Source organism: Aspergillus steynii (genome assembly GCF_002849105.1).
Source record: "Aspergillus steynii IBT 23096 chromosome Unknown P170scaffold_1, whole genome shotgun sequence".
NCBI classification, from domain to species: Eukaryota; Fungi; Ascomycota; class Eurotiomycetes; order Eurotiales; family Aspergillaceae; genus Aspergillus; species Aspergillus steynii.
The window spans coordinates 5,988,180-6,003,643 of NW_020194398.1; the positions used below are offsets into that span (position 1 = coordinate 5,988,180).

Here is a 15,464-nt window from a genome sequence, read left to right on the forward strand (position 1 = left end):
AACCTCTGGCTTCTACTTCATTGGGTCGCACCTGATTGTCAGATTTCCCGTGGATCCTAAGACAAGAGTAGTGTGATCCTCGTGGGGAATCCTTCGGCCTTCTTCGGTGAAGAACCCCCTGATGTCTAGTCTATGGACGTGTCTCGATGGAATTGTAGAGACATAGTCTGGGATAGAAATACACTGAGAGCTAGATCTTAAGCTTTTATGCAGTACATCCTCGTGCTATCCTTGCACACCAACTCAGCTCTATCCCGTACAATTCTGCAGAACGCCCAGTCGCTGAAGAATCACAAGCACGTTGCCAAGTAAGCCACGAAGGTGCTCACGCTAATAGATCCTGAGGGCTACAGACCCGCGTCTAGCCGCTGGGCGCCTTAACATGACTCTGCATGGATTAAATCCTTGTGACGGCATATACAAGCGTGCCTTAGCACTCCTTAGTTGACAGTTAGCCATGCGCCATCATGCACACCCTCGGCAATTTTTTCTTCACGACAAACCTGGAAACGACACGCAATCTAGACCATGGATGGTCTTATACGGAGTGTGATTAGTAGTCAGATTGATTGTGGGGTGTCGGAGTAACATCGTCGTATTCCTCGGAGTAAGCATGAGTGATTCCCGTTTGGGAATAGTTGGTTCTTTATTCTTTGGACGAGACAACCATCCCCGAAGAGAAACTTGTCGCGTTGCTATCTTTTCTCCTTCGGATATATTCGATTCTTATTGTCGGAGTAAACGAACTTGAACTATCAGGGATAAGAACGCCGTCAAAATGGGTGACGCTGCCACGCTTTCAAGCGTTTCTGATGACAGCAAGGAGGTCTGCGCGCCGGGCTCGAGTGAGGAAGAAATCCGGATGGCTGGTGGCGAGCTTATGGCGCAGATGGAAGTCCTCGCTAGGGAGGATGAGCACCGCCGCGGCTCCGAGCTCCGGTCGCAGTCCAGAGAGCAGCACGTCTAGGTGACCCTTGTGAGGAGGATTGAAGGACCCCCCGTAGATGACAATCAGGTTCTCGCGGTCTGCGTGGAGGGTGACATCCAAGTGTTGAATCTTATCGAGGTCCGAGGTGGAGGTCAGCCGAACGGCCTTGAGGGCTTGCTCGACGTAGTGTTTGAGAGACATGGTTGAGGGATGCAGTGCAGAGAGGGATCGGGCTAGTCGTGCTTGCACGGGCTGTGGGAGTTGTCTGCGTCTTAAATAATAATCCATGGTTCACTGACTGATATCTAGCGCTAGGAACAGATTCCCCATAGGGATTGGTCTACGTGTACATTTCAAGGGATCAGAAATACCATTCCCACTCTCTACCAGTAAAGTCAAGTATTTTAAGGCCCGGTCAGTAGGTCCATAGTAATTCCGCCGGACAACCGCAGGGGGTGTCAGGCAGCATGAAACACTAGCTAGTCGTGACCCAGGCAAAATCCATACGTTCTAGCCGAAACCAACCAACCGCTCTACATCAAATTGCGCATGACCCTTTCCCATCCATCTCCAATAATCCGGCTGTCTAGTGTTGCTCCTTTCCATGCGAATCTCCGAGATCTAGCTATGAAGCGAGCCAGCAAGCACCAAAAATCACCACCGTCGAAGCGGGAATAGAGAGCCCCCCATCGAGCTTCAACTTGAAACGCTTGCTAACCATGCCAGCTCCGAGAACAACCACCGGGAAAGTGGCAGTGTGAGCCTCGCCCCACGTACCAGGGAAGGAGACCTTGGAGGCCAGGTCATCAGTCCAGCTCAGCCACTGTGCGACAGCCACGGCAGTCGACATTAGAAGTGCCGCATATGCCGTTGGAAGTCCCTCATGGTAGAGTGACTTCCCGTGCGCATCTTTGGGTGTCAAATGCGAAGCGATGTTGAATCTGGCGAGTCGAGCAACACCGCAGAGGACAAAGAAAGCGAGGATGCCCTGGTCAACCGGGGTACGAAATCCAAGACTGTAGAGCATGAATGCTGGGGCCAGGACGAATGAAATCTGGGAATTATTAGCGAGGTGCCAATTGGGAAATGAAAAGGGGAATGTGGTCCGTATGTGCTATACGTACGAGATCAGAGAAACTGTCGAGCTGTTTGCCCATTTCGGAGGTTTCGTTACGCCACCTGGCAATCATGCCATCGAAGCGGTCGAATTCATATCCCAAGAAAATCAGCACGTGGGCTGCGATGAAAGATTGGTGGGTGCAGGTGAAGATGGCAAGGACTGTGGGATGATGTTATCGTCATGACTGGGTTGAGCAGCGTTCTAGATACCGGGGGTTATTCTCACCTCCGCAGAGAGCTAGGTTCATTAGCCATTCAGGGGTCTATGATGTTGTAAGTGGGGCAACATACCATTCGACAAAGTCACATAATCGGCAACTCGAAGACGCCTTGTCAATCAATAAATCAGCTGGGTGACAGTCAATCCACGAAGGGGAAAGATATACATGCCTTAGCATATCAAACCCGACCTCGTTAGTAACAGCCATATTGTGCTAGAGAAGAGAACCTAAAAGTTGGATAGAGTAAGAATAACCCAGTACCCATCTCTCTATTTATACCCCTTCTTCACTAGAATAAACCGTCGGAAGGGCCTACCAGACCGGCCTCGCTTATAGTGCATAGTTCCCCATTCATACAGGGCTAACACCGGTCAGGACGACCAAGGAATGATAATACACGTATTTCCAGATACCGAATGGGTATGTATGTATGTATGTACTGTATTGTATTATCTTGTTTGCGGATCTAAAGGAGTTTACGATCTAAGGTCTCAGACTAAGGTAGACTAGGGATTTAGCTGCGGCAGGATTTGCCTCGGTTCTCCGTGCGTTTTCTGGATAATCGGAGGGCATCCTGTCGATCATATCTAGTTTCTATCTAAAACCCGAGCATCTCATATTGCCTTCCCTGGTTAGCTTACGCGAGGCTCCATCGGTACTGCTTACAGATTACTCTTCATTCTTCGTTCACCGTAGTATTGGATGTAACGAGCTACCTAACTTCGCAGCTGTACTATCTCCACTTGATTATGAAGACACGGCAGTGTTCTAGCCGTGAGCCTAAATACCAGGAATCCGAGCACTAGGTGCATCTTCAATACGCGCAGGTGCGTTCTCAACACGACCAGGCCCATCCTCGACGTGTTCGGGTACATCGGTGCTCTCATCCACCAGCCAGTCGAGGTCCAAGTACGTGTGCGCAAACATCCTGCCAGCCTTGACGGCCTTGATGTCCGAGAGAACCATCTCTTCCACCAAGGCATCGAAGGTGTACTTGGGCCGCCAGCCAAGAACCCTTTCGGCCTTAGCCGCCGAACCAAGCAAGGTCTCGTTCTCCAGAGTTCGATAGTACTCCGGGTTCACTCGGACGCGCACTTTGGAGGTGACGGGGTCGGTGCCAACTTCGTCGAGACCGGTACCAGACCATCTAGGGCCCGATCAGTTAGACTTTTAGCCGAGTGTCCACGTCAATCAGACTTACTCGATTTTAACCCCGATGATGCCGAAGGCGGCCTCAACGAACTGCCTCACACTGTATGCCTGGCCAGACGCAAGAACATAGTCGCCGCCTTTGGGCTGCTGGAGGATCATATGCGCCCCTCGCATGTAGTCTTTGGCATGGCCCCAGTCTCGGACTGCGTTGAGATTTCCTAGCTCGAAAGTCTCCAATAGACCACACGCAATCAATGCAACTTGAGTAGTAATCTTCCGGGTGACAAAGGAGGTGCCTGGCCTTAGTGTTAGTATCTGCTTCATTTCACCCCGCCCCCTTCTTTGTACTAACCTCGTCGGGGAGACTCGTGATTGAACAGAATTCCATTCGAAGCATGAAAGCCATACGCTTCCCGAAAATTGACCGTAGTCCAATACTGGAACTGTTTGGCCGTAGCATACGGTGACACGGGGTAAAACGGTGTCTCTTCCGTCTGCGGGGCCGGCATGTCTGATCCGTACAGCTCAGAGGTACCGGCCTAAAGGAGGAATGAAATCAGTGTCTACCTGTCATTGCGGTAGTCTCGTTTATACACTTACATTGTAGAACCGAGCAGTCTTGCCCAAGTTCAGGACCCTCATAGCTTCCAGCAATCGAAGAGTGCCAAGTGCATTAATGTCACTGGTCAATAATGGCGTCTGGAAGGACACGCCAACATGGGACTGCGCAGCAAGATGGTATATCTCATCGATGTTTGGAATGCTGCGGAGGATCTGAATCAGTCTGCCGAGATCCGACATGTCCCCGAAATGAAGCGTCACTCCCTCGCGCAGGGGGCGGTCCAGGGTCTGCTGTCTCTGAGCGGAAGGCCTAACGAGCCCGTGCACCTGGTATCCTTTGTCTAGAAGAATTTCGCAAAGGTAGGAGCCATCTTGACCGGTGATACCTACATAAACGCAATCAGCACTGCATCAGGAGGAATAGATGCGCCACAGCACGTACCCGTGATGAAGGCCACCTTGGGCTTGGACTTCAATTTAACAATAACCATGGCTGAGTTGGCTGAGTAGATGATATGGGAGTACAATAAGATTGCTCGAGGAGTGGGTGGTCAAACTTGGAAGACTGATGAATTTAATTGACAGAAGTGGTTGATTATCAATACTAATATGCCTCGGATGTCACGAGACCAGAGTTCAAGAGGAAGCAATGCCACACGTGCCTTCTTGCCATTGACAGATGTCATTCAGCTCCAATCTCGAAGCCGACCTGATAGATCTCAATTCCTGGTTTATTGTCTCCCCCCCGGCTAGTGAGGAAGGACTTCCCCGTCGGAGTCCGCGACCAGGGAGCAGAACCAACTGTGCGTACTCCGTAGATACATTGTTCTTGACATTACAAACATCCGTATCCCGGTGTAATATCAGGTACCATATCGCAATATCACAGAATCGGGCGAAATCGATGCCATCTGCGAGTCTAGTCCGATACGGCGTGATAGTCTTTGGCCCCATGCGTAGAACAACTGAGGGGTTCTGTGGCCTGTCTGAAACAGTGCGCATTAGCTTCCTAGGATTATAATTGGAATGCGTACGCGGCGCAACAAGGAGAAAATGGATGCCTTCTTGTGGAGGGGTAGTAGCCAAGACAGTGGCGAGGTGATAGGGAGGCCCTAGGTAGGGCTTTAAGTCCCGGATCTTTTTGAATTCTTTGCGGAGCCACCGGTCCAATCCCTGTAGGGAACATAGGTTATAGTACAGGCCATCCCTAGAAGAGCGTACTAGCTTTGACGATTCTTAACAGAATCTAGGGGTATGCCCTGTTCAGGGATAGGGGCCCTAGAGGGACCGAAGAGACATTAGATCTCCTGCCTCTCTTTTCAGTATACATGGACTGTAATAGCAAGGCTCAGGCATCGAGAAAGGAGACAATTTTGACGACTCTCTCCCTGTCAAGCTCCGGAGGACCCTTGGCTCATCCAGAAATGAAGACTTGGCAACTGATGCTTGCAAGGAGCCGAACCGGCCATTTCCTTCTGTCTTGTAATTTGGCTTTTACGGATTAGTTGTAAGACCTAGGCCTCAAGGTAGGTATAGTTACCTACCTTGAGAGGTGAGACTCTAGCTAGACTACTTGTATCTACTCCGGCCGCTGACGTAGCAGGCTGCACGCCCTTTGTGGGTCACAAAACAGACCAGACTACAGAACCCACCGTCAAGGTTCTTTTATCTCCCCGGCGGTAGTATCCGACATCACGTTTGCGGTGCTAGAATGGCCGTAACGACATGTATAACACTCCCTTACGCCAAGGTTACTAGCCTCAACAGAAATAAGAGGAGAGGTGCGACCAAATTATCAATCCAATCGGGTTTATGCGTACCTGAATCTTACGAGATGCTGGAATATCGGGCTGTTTTCGTCGTGGGATGTGCATTTCCCCTCGTGCAACAAGGGTCGGGGTTTGCTATGGCATACTCGAATCAACTGCAGGTTAACAGCAGACCGAGACCCCCAGGAATCAAAACCGCCCATTCATGGACGTCCAATGCTATGTTGTTGGATCCTACCTTGTTAGAGCCTTGCGTGCCCTAGTCCACTGATTGCGTGGGTTAAGTACGAGGTACCATGTAGAGGTTGTCCTTCCCTTCTCATCCTGCGAGTGTGGTCACATCATGGCAGCTAGGCTTGTTCTAGTAATTGGGTTCGAATTTACGCTTGGATAGCTATAGGGAAGTTTGTTGATGCTCAAGAAGCCCGGTTACATGAAGGTCCACGCGGATTGTACGTGTGCATGTCGTAACTCAAGTTACATTTGGTATTTCGCATTATTCTTTTGTGACGCGACTTTTGTCTCGGCATCCATTTTAATGATTGCAAATTTAATACAATTCCCATTGTTTTTGGATCACTTCCCACCTACGCCATCCAGTTGCTCGCCCCCTCGGATGCCTTCGAAAGTTGGAGGTCAATCTAGAATTTTAGTACTAGCAACGTACATCTAATCATCTCCACTATGTGGTTACCAGGTCTATAGTGGTGCCAATGTGTACTTGTAGACTAAATCCAGGAATTATAAACCAATCAGCTGTTAGAGATATGTATGCCTGGTGTGCAGACTCAGTTATGCCCTTCTCAGGGACGAGTATTATCCGTAGTCTCCTCCATCTCGTCATTGCTATCCGCCGGTATCAACCCGATTCCATTCAGCTCTTCGTCGATCTTGTCATAATTCCTAAAAGCTACCCAAAACATGGGAGCACCAGCAATCATCGTCGCTGCTAGCCCGGTATACATGTACATGATTTTCGGATTCACCGCCACAGGGGAGAGCGCCATCCCCAAGGCCGATCCAATTCCGGCCGTGACCTGTCGCAGGGCCTGCACCAAGCTGCGCATGTCCTTTGGGGCTTTCGAGTAGCTGTACTCAGACAGCGTGGTGAACCCCAGGATCTCGGCAAACGCGAGCAGGAAATACACTGGGGTTTGCACCCAGACACTGATATCGTTGGGTATCCTGCCTCCATCGGAGTCGGGACAGGTCAGCGGCGATTCATAGCATGGGCCTCTTGTATAGATCAGCTTCTGCAATCCTGCAGCAAACGCCATGGCGGAGCTCATCGTGACAAATGACCAAGTCATGCGTGCAATCGGGCCGAATGCGATCCCTTGGCTTTGGAGCCCGGGGTACAGGAGTTTCTGGATGATCGGGCCAAGTAGAACACAGGCGATGGGGTTGAGCGCTTGAATCGTGTCGTTGGGGATACCGCCCAGCTGCATTTGGCCTGCTTGGGAGACAAGGTTATTGGTGATCTGGTTGATGCAGAGGTAGAATGGGACAAAGCAAGCCCTGGCTCTTGAGTTAGTGACACGACTGACTTGCAGGGCAGGGAACACACATGACTTTGCATGCGATGAGGCCTCTTTTTATTTCCGAGACAAATAAATTATCCCATGGCACGGTTCTCCCATATTTCTCCGCTTGGAATGCTGGTTTTGCTGCGTCGAGATGGAAGCGTTCGCGCGCAGAGTATGCAAGCACCGTTCCTGCCTGGGGCAGCACATTTCCTTGCGGCGCGAGTTTCACTGTTCACGGTTTCAGTTCTGTATCCTCGGCCACCGGAGTAGTGTAATGGTGGAAAGCCAAGTTCTCTTCTCGCTTACCATACGACCTCTGCCAAAACAGCAGCAGAGGGATTGAAACCCACACGGAGCACAACGGGAGGAGGTAAGCGGCCCAGAAGCCAACCTCTTTCTCCAGATAGGTCGAGGCGATCAGAGAGAGACTTCCGATGTTGGTGAACCTTCTACCATATAAGCTAGAGGACACAGGTCGACATCAGGGAGCTCCGCACCAGTAGAAAACATTATATATATATTGCAGGGTCAACGTGCGATCCGCGATGGCCCTCTGGCCTTTCTTGTTGACCACCAACTGTGGAGCGTGAGTTGTATATTGATCGCCTATGAAGGGGGAGACGGTAGCCTTGACACCTCCAGTCCCCAGACCCAGAAGAATCATGGCAAGAGCCAATCCAAAAATCTTAACGGAATCCTGGGTAACCACTGGAAGTGAGGTGACAAAGAGCACTATACAGCCACATAGATTCAGGCTGCCGACGATCAGCATCAACCGAAACGTGGAGGACACACCAAACGCACATATAACAGATGCATAATGTTTTGTATCGCCCCAGCCATGCGTCCGAGAGGATAGCAAAGGGCAGAGGGGCCAGGAATGAGAAGAAAAAGAAGGCATTGGAGATGTTGGTAGCGGTTGCTTGGCCCAGACCTAGAACCCCCGGGACAGCGATACTATCGCGGTCATTTTGCATGTAGTTCTCTGCAGGTGGTTAAGGGCCTGTTGGTTTGTGATACATCACCCAGAAGGCTTAGAGAACTTACGCCATGGAGCGGAGATGGCATAGAATGTGAATCTTTCGGATGCACCAGCTACAAGAGCGACCCAGACGATGAACGGGACCGAGTCCACCACATGGGGCAGGGTCTTGATTTCGTCCTCAGTTGCATCGCGTCTTTGGCCTTCCGTTGCCCGGGCTTCCATATCGTTCACCTTGGGAGCGAGAGAGGAGAACGTTCAGAGTATTGGCATTTGCTGGAAGAGAGCCGACAGCCCTTGGATCCTCCGGGGTGCCCAAGGCTACGGTGGGATTTGTAAAGGAGAAATGAGGGGACTGGGCAGCCAAGACGTAGCATCAATCTACTGCTAGCCTTGGCTATAAACCCACGTATTAAGATTAAGTGCTTTCCATACGATACGCCTATGGATCTTTGCCATCTGGTCACTGCGGCAAGACGCGGTGCCCAGGCCGGGCAGGGCTGATGGTGCGATCTGCAGGGTCTGAATCCAAGGACTCTCCTAGGCATCCGAGTTCCGATTACCTGTGGCCAAGAGCAATCAAGGCGCCCAAGGCTGAGCTCAGGTACCTCAAGCCGTTTCCGTTACAGGATGCACGCAAGATATTTCACCTGTTCGTGGTGTAACGGTGTGTCAGATAAACGGAATATGGCGCAATAAGGCTCGGGAGCAAAAGAGAAGAAACGGCAACGATCAAGACAGGACATTTTCACTGGATTCCGTAGGGTTGTGAGGCTAAGGAGTGGGGGCACAGCGCACCGGATTGATAACATTGCCGGGCACTCCAATCAGCCTACGCTTCCTTTTCGGGCGCTTTGACCGACACTAGAACCAACATCGTGTCAATTGTTAATCGGAGTGATGCGATCATCCCCTAGAACACTGCGAGGTGCACACGACTGTCTTCTCAGCTAGGCTCGGGCTGATACTCTCCGGCTCTCCCGATTTGGCATACCGCATTTCTGTACGGCGGGGGTTTGCATCCTTCCTATACATTAGAATCCTTGATTGATTTAAATCCCACCATTTGACAGGGGTTCGTCGTCGTAAGCTTACCGGGGAAGTGCTCAGTCTCCACTCCGGCTGATTGGCGTTCAGGAGGGATTTCTTATTTCTTATCGCTCAGAGGGTACCTAGCAAGGCACCTAGTATTCTATAGGGACCCACCTTGCGGTAATACCGTAAATGATGATACTGGTTTTTGTCTAGGTAGTATGGTCTTAGTATGGCACCTAGGTAGGGTGTTGGCATCTGGCCTGTGGATAAGACAATATAAGTTCCTATCCCTCTCGATGGCTGGGTTCGCCTGCACGCATCGACGAGACAACCAGCGCCCATGGGCTCGAATAGCATCAGCGACGAGGCATTGGCCTCGGAAGTCTTCTTGGTTGCCAATGATGATCAGGGTAGGTAGACTCACTGCTGCTAATAATATGTCTTGGTTCCACTGATTGCGATGGTCACAGCAGCCCGCACAAAAGTTTCCTGTCGTTGGCGGTTCGCACCGGCAGTGGAGGCACCGCGCTACTTTCATAGTCTTGATCTGTTCTTGGGCATCGCCCCTGCAGTTTCTGCCGACGATGAGCGGATCCCCTCCGCCGCAGGCACTGCCCTCGAGCGTCTCGCCCGCACGCTTCAATCCTACGCCGAAGAGGTCGAAGTGGCGGCGAAGGTGATCCTGGTGGCTCGCGGTGGATTCCTCTGCAGGAGCGATATCCTCGACTTGAGACTGCGGGATTCCGATTATGTGGACTCGGTCATTCGATTCGCAACTCCGGATGGTGGCTTTTTGCCAGTTCCGGCCCTGGAGGAAAACAAGTCTCTCTTGGATCTGCTGCCTTCTTCCCCAGGGGCATTTCTCCTGAAAAGGGCCCCAACGTTGACGCCAGAGCTATTGGAGGAAGACTTGAAAACCCGCCTGTCCTTCGATTGGATACTTCCTACCAAGCCAGGGAGACGCAAGGTCGCTATGGTAGGAGGTCGCCCGGCGTTTGACATCACAAAAGGATCATTCGGTCATCAGGGCGCGTACGAGGCTACTAAGGCTCTCGATATATCGATGGTCATCGTGGATCACCCGGGACATTGGCTCCAAGACGAGGCATATTCTTACATCCGGGATGGCTTCATTGCTATCGATGTTACCGACGACGCGGGCCTCCCAGGAAGAATTGCCGATGCATTGAGAGGCAAAGGATTTGACGGTCTCCTGACACTGTCGGACGAATTCGTTCTCCCGACTGTGAGGGCAGCAGAAATACTGGGCCTTCCCACTGAACCCTTAGCATCGTACCTGCAGGCCCACAACAAGTACGAGGCACGGCAGCTGCTTAGTCCCAATATTCAGCATCTATTCGTGGCTAGTGCAGCACAGCTGGATGACCCTTCTATAGCCGCACAACTCAAGGCCTTCCAGTACCCATTGATTGTCAAACCATGTCGGGGTGGCGGTTCCCGAGGGGTTAAGAAAGTCAATGATTCCCTGAGCCTCCGTCGGGCCGTGCAAATCCTGGAAGAGACCGGGTTTTCGCGACACGGGATTTTAATCGAGACGTACGTCGATGGCCCAGAGGTGGATGCCAACTTCGTTCTCTGGGATGGCGACCTGCTCTTCTGCGAGATATCGGACAATTTTCCATGCCAGGCAGACGCAGCAGATGCCTCGGTGTCCGACAATTTCGCGGAGACCGTAATGATCCTCCCCAGCCGACTGGATCCCGAGGAGTTGCGTGCCATTGAAACGTCCCTCCACCAAGGCCTTCTCAAGCTGGGCTTCCGCTCTGGCGTTTTTCACCTAGAAGCCCGGGTGAAGAGCTCCTCCATGCGGTACCGGGAGACCGACGGCGCCGTTGAACTTGTCCACGCGGCGTCCAGTACGAGCGATCCGCCAGAGGTGGTTCTCATCGAGGTCAATGCTCGACCGCCCGGTCTGCAGGCCGTTTTCGCAGTCACCTACACCTTCGGGGTGGACTACAGCGGCCTCCAGATCCTTCGGGCTCTCGACGATCGCGAGCGATTCACCGCTCTAGCACAGCCTTTCGCTTGTGACGCGCAGTACCATTGTGAGATCTTTTTTGTTCCGGTGCATCGCGATAATATTGTCGTCCCCGACGACTTTTGCGAACAGGTTCTTCACCAACTGCCGTCCATCGCGCCGCACGTGACGAGGGCTGAACGGACGGCGTTGAAGAAGGTCGTGTCCCCCGTCGGAGGCACCGGGTTTATTGCGTATTTTCTGATCTGGTCGAGAGCGAGCCGGAAGGAGGTTTTGGAGACAGGCGAACGTATCAGGGAAGTGTCGAGGAGAGTCCTGGACGATGTTGAGTCCGCGGGGGTACCTTAAGGTACTGTAGTACGCCTAACGGTATCGTTTCGAGAATTACTTTTATCGTAAAGAAGCAGTCAATTACCACCGGTAATTTTCAACCGTTGCTAGTAATCGGATATATCTAGTAGGCTACTCCCTCGGTTTCCATTTCTTCTCCAACCCAACCCTAGACCATAGAGCTACCATCGATAGAACCACCCCCCAGCATGCATGAATCCCTCATTCTATCCACGTTCGACCGTCTCGTCGAATGCGGCCTCGTCCTCTACGATGACAAACAAAGAATCATCGAGCACACTGACGGCAACCTCAAAGTATGTACAAGGCCCACTCCGTCCCTCTCTGACAAAGCCACCTGCTAACAGCACGACCAAAGTTCCAATTCGTCCTCACCTCCGCGCTGATCAAAAAGCCCACCCTCGCGACCGCTCCGGCCCAGGAGCAGAGCGACGCACGAGGGCCCGAAAAGCGCGCCGGCAGCGACATCGACACGGCCGGGTTCGAGATCGGCACGATCGGAGACACGCACTTTGTCATTGCGAACAAGTTCTGCTTCGCGCGGCCCCACCTCATGATTCTGAGCCTGGACGGGTTCCGCCGCCAGTACGAGCCGCTCGACGAGCCCGACCTCGCCGGTGCGTGGCAGCTCCTGAATGCCGCGGACACGGACTCGGTGGCCTTTTACAACTGCGGCCGAGACGGCGGGTGCAGCCGTCTGCATAAGCATCTGCAGGTGATGCCCCTGCCGGCGAATAGCTTCGCGGCCTTTCTGGATGCGGATTCCCCCGAGGAGGAGAACGAGACCAAGGTGCCGTTTGAATGGTTCTATCGGCGGTTCGAACAAGACGGGGTGACCCCCGCTGCGTTGGTCGGGGTCTATAATGAGCTGCTGCTGCAGGCGACCAAGGTGGGTGCTGGCCGTTGGGAATACACGGCCAGTGCTCCGTCTGGGGCGGCCTGTCCGCATAATATGATCCTGACCAAGAGGTGGATGATCGTGCTGCCGAGGAGACGAGGCGCAATCAATAAGGAGGCCGGGGTGAATTCGCTGGGCATGCTGGGGGTGATCGCCGTGGCCACAACCAAGGAGATTGATAATTGGGTCCGGTTGGGCCTGACGGAGTCTCTGGGAGAATTGGGTGTTCCCAAGGGGAAGTAATTGTGCGCTATCTATAGATAACAGGTCGTTGGCTCGAAGTAATCCTCTCACTCAAGGATATCTTGGACAGTTTCAGTTTCGTCTATTATCGCATCCCAGTTCCTGATAGCCTTTAAAGTAGTCTCATTTTTGCTTATACTATGATGTCTAGAGCGAGAATAATAAGGTTTTGTTACGATAAAAAGGACAGGGAAAAGAATACCTTAAATAGGGCTTTCATCAATGTACTATATTAGAAGCATGAGGTATATCATAGAAAAGACTTGAAAATCACCACCGCATTGTTGATTAGCTACACTGAAGGTTGATCCGGCGGATGAAGATTCATCGGTTTCCAGGACGAGGCGTGATTTCTCGCGAAATTGCATCCTCGTGTTGCTCAACAGGTATATCATTGCCGTCCAATTCGTGTCGAAGTGTCTGCGCGCCCCCTTCCTTACTTGTAGGAAGCTCGGATGTTGACTCGAGAGCACCATTGGAGTGGGGTGTGATACACGAAGTATCTTGGCTCGGATCAAAGTGACATGGTGAATATTCCGTGTCTGAACCTGTTTTCTCTCGGTTCTTCTTGTGTCGACGCACAGCGAGAAAAATGGCTGCTGCAATCAAAACGACACCACCCCCTGATCCTACCGCAATACCCACAATCGCCTTGTTGGCCAGCGTTTTCTTCGGGGCTTCCGGGAGCGTCAAGACGGATGTAAAAACATTCACTGCGCTCATGGAGTTTCCCAGGCTGGGGTTCTGGTCATATATGGGGCTCGTCCATTCAGAGCCACAAACTGTGCCATTTTCTGATCCGCTGCATTGCTTCGCAGCGGCGGTGGCTGTAATTCTAAGACTTGGCGCAATGTACTCGGCTGTCTCTGGGATCAAATTTGCGACGGTTGCCAGTGATGACGCGAGCATTCCTATCTGGCTCTGCATTTCGGGAACGATTGTTTCATTGGTTCCAAGATCGCCCCGTGGGCCAAGTTCGCGCATAACGTCGTCGATGAAGAACTTGTTGAGTACGCTGTATAACAAATTAGGCACTCTTTCTTCCCACGACAATCCCTCGTTCTTTCTCAGTCAGCTAAAACAATTCTCGGACTCATTCCTTTGAGCTCTCTCTAGAGCAACAGAATCGATAACTTACCAGTTTCAACAAGTATGCCGCGCCACTAAGGTATAAGCCATACATATAACTCCACTCCGAGCGAGTTGAGGGCGCGCAAGTACTTCCTCCTTCAGTGGTGTTTTTTACACTCATCGCCACGGACCACTTGTTTTCATCCAGCATCTGGGTCTTGACACCCCATTCCCAAGCCATCACTGCCGCTCCTGTATATATCTTCCGTTCGTAGTCATCGGTGGTAGCATACGCCAATCGCGCAGCCAGCTGAAAAAACATTCCGTTCGCCAAGGCGTCTTTCTCGTTTGGTGCTTCGGAAGAACAAACAATGCCGCCATCGCAGAAGCTTTTATCGTACATGTAGCTCAGTGTGGAAAAGACTCGCTTGGCCAGAAATAACCATGAAGGCATGGACTTTCCTTGCGGGAAGTTTGTCTCGGCCGCGGTCATGGCTGCCAAACCCCATACGGCCTGGCGACAGGTTCCGTTCGATTTCCGCGGTCGATAGTCGTTCTCAACGCCTCGTTTACTGTCCATTCGCTTGGTGATCAGGTCGTTGTATAGGACGTCTCCCGTTGCGTTCCAGTAGCGGATTAAGGTTATGTATGCCTCGCCCTCGTCGCTTGAGAGGGTTCTCTCGTCGTCGATTTCTTTCCATTCATCCCCCACGTTCATCGGATTGATGGAACCGTCTAGCGAGGTAGAATTACTGAACATGTTGCGAACTGTGGTCGCTGCAGCGATTGCGACGGATCCTGTTGGAATCCAAATGAGTCTTAGCCAAATGATCTCGTAATGATGCCCCGGTCAGGAAATAGCAAATACCGTAATCATGAATGTCTAACTCAAGAGCAGACACTGTTGTCGTCACCGCGAGGACCCATATTGCCAGCACCATACTCCATCGACACGACATTTTCCAAGGAACCATCGCTGTTGCAAACTGGGTTTCGACTGCACCACGCGCAAAGTTTCCATCGAAGGAAATAATCACAAACGACCCGGGGCAGCAAGGCAACAGATAAACTAATTCACCCCGGGTTTGGTTCAAACGCGGAAGACTAGGTACCGATGCTGCCAGTCCTCCTTGTCCTACTCCAAAAGTGCCATCGTTATAGCGAGTCCTCGCCATTTGCTGGTTAACTGAAACCGGTCTCTTGGCAATAAATAAAGCCTGCTTAGATCCGTAGCATGCTTCTGGTTCGGTATCGGGCTTGACTAGTATTCCCCGATCCCCGTGGTGGCGTAATTCGGCCCATAGCCTTCGTTGCTACCAAGGTCTGCGAAAGAGTTGAAGGTTGCTGCCATCTCATGCTGAGTTTTCTTTAATTTTTTTCCCCGGTATTTGCTGATAAATAGTCAGATGTAAATTCTCAAACAGACATCTAAGTCATCTGGAGAAATTCCAGGGCTGACCGCGTTTGCACAAGCTCAGCTTGCCCCTTAGCTCCCTTAGCTCACCCTTTTAGATCATGTCTCAGCGGTTTCTTTATCTCGCGGGTATATATAGTAGCACCGGCTCTTGGCACCGATGTCTGAGCGCTCTTGACAAATCAGTAAGTTGGA

General features: G+C 51.7%; 7 protein-coding genes across 7 annotated transcripts; 2 read left to right on the forward strand and 5 right to left on the reverse strand.

Moving 5' to 3' along the window:
- Positions 1–341: 341 nt before the first annotated feature.
- Positions 342–1,153, reverse strand: P170DRAFT_433195 (uncharacterized protein). Its single transcript, XM_024848422.1, has one exon. It carries the CDS (start codon positions 1,127–1,129, stop codon positions 800–802), a length of 330 nt encoding a protein of 109 aa, XP_024710986.1. The 5' UTR covers positions 1,130–1,153; the 3' UTR covers positions 342–799.
- A 169-nt stretch (positions 1,154–1,322) lies between these two features.
- Positions 1,323–2,490, reverse strand: P170DRAFT_375619 (CDP-alcohol phosphatidyltransferase family protein). The gene is made up of 5 exons (XM_024845325.1): positions 2,438–2,490; positions 2,339–2,376; positions 2,274–2,285; positions 2,053–2,207; positions 1,323–1,982 (listed from the first exon to the last, which is right to left on the reverse strand). Exons 1-5 carry the CDS (start codon positions 2,473–2,475, stop codon positions 1,554–1,556), a joined length of 672 nt encoding a protein of 223 aa, XP_024710987.1. The 5' UTR covers positions 2,476–2,490; the 3' UTR covers positions 1,323–1,553.
- Positions 2,491–3,048: 558 nt separating this feature from the next.
- On the reverse strand, positions 3,049–4,472 carry P170DRAFT_484729 (putative GDP-D-mannose dehydratase; the record flags this gene model as incomplete). The annotated part of the gene is made up of 5 exons (XM_024853917.1): positions 3,049–3,415; positions 3,470–3,716; positions 3,773–3,959; positions 4,021–4,367; positions 4,424–4,472. 5 exons carry the CDS (start codon positions 4,470–4,472, stop codon positions 3,049–3,051), a joined length of 1,197 nt encoding a protein of 398 aa, XP_024710988.1.
- A 2,081-nt stretch (positions 4,473–6,553) lies between these two features.
- On the reverse strand, positions 6,554–8,492 carry P170DRAFT_400007 (oligopeptide transporter; the record flags this gene model as incomplete). The annotated part of the gene is made up of 6 exons (XM_024846307.1): positions 8,324–8,492; positions 8,081–8,261; positions 7,774–8,031; positions 7,583–7,722; positions 7,318–7,504; positions 6,554–7,268 (listed from the first exon to the last, which is right to left on the reverse strand). Exons 1-6 carry the CDS (start codon positions 8,481–8,483, stop codon positions 6,554–6,556), a joined length of 1,641 nt encoding a protein of 546 aa, XP_024710989.1. The 5' UTR covers positions 8,484–8,492.
- Positions 8,493–9,633: 1,141 nt separating this feature from the next.
- P170DRAFT_506234 (glutathione synthetase ATP-binding domain-like protein) lies at positions 9,634–11,712 on the forward strand (the record flags this gene model as incomplete). Its single annotated transcript, XM_024854375.1, has 2 exons — positions 9,634–9,703; positions 9,764–11,712. The coding sequence occupies 2 exons, from the start codon at positions 9,634–9,636 to the stop codon at positions 11,638–11,640; spliced, it is 1,947 nt and encodes a 648-aa protein (XP_024710990.1). The 3' UTR covers positions 11,641–11,712.
- Positions 11,713–11,790: 78 nt separating this feature from the next.
- P170DRAFT_375627 (uncharacterized protein) lies at positions 11,791–12,889 on the forward strand. The gene is made up of 2 exons (XM_024845326.1): positions 11,791–11,939; positions 12,002–12,889. Exons 1-2 carry the CDS (start codon positions 11,832–11,834, stop codon positions 12,782–12,784), a joined length of 891 nt encoding a protein of 296 aa, XP_024710991.1. The 5' UTR covers positions 11,791–11,831; the 3' UTR covers positions 12,785–12,889.
- Positions 12,890–13,108: 219 nt separating this feature from the next.
- P170DRAFT_344344 (glycoside hydrolase family 76 protein) lies at positions 13,109–14,829 on the reverse strand (the record flags this gene model as incomplete). Its single annotated transcript, XM_024843452.1, has 3 exons — positions 13,109–13,846; positions 13,923–14,653; positions 14,724–14,829. The coding sequence occupies 3 exons, from the start codon at positions 14,827–14,829 to the stop codon at positions 13,109–13,111; spliced, it is 1,575 nt and encodes a 524-aa protein (XP_024710992.1).
- Positions 14,830–15,464: the final 635 nt, after the last annotated feature.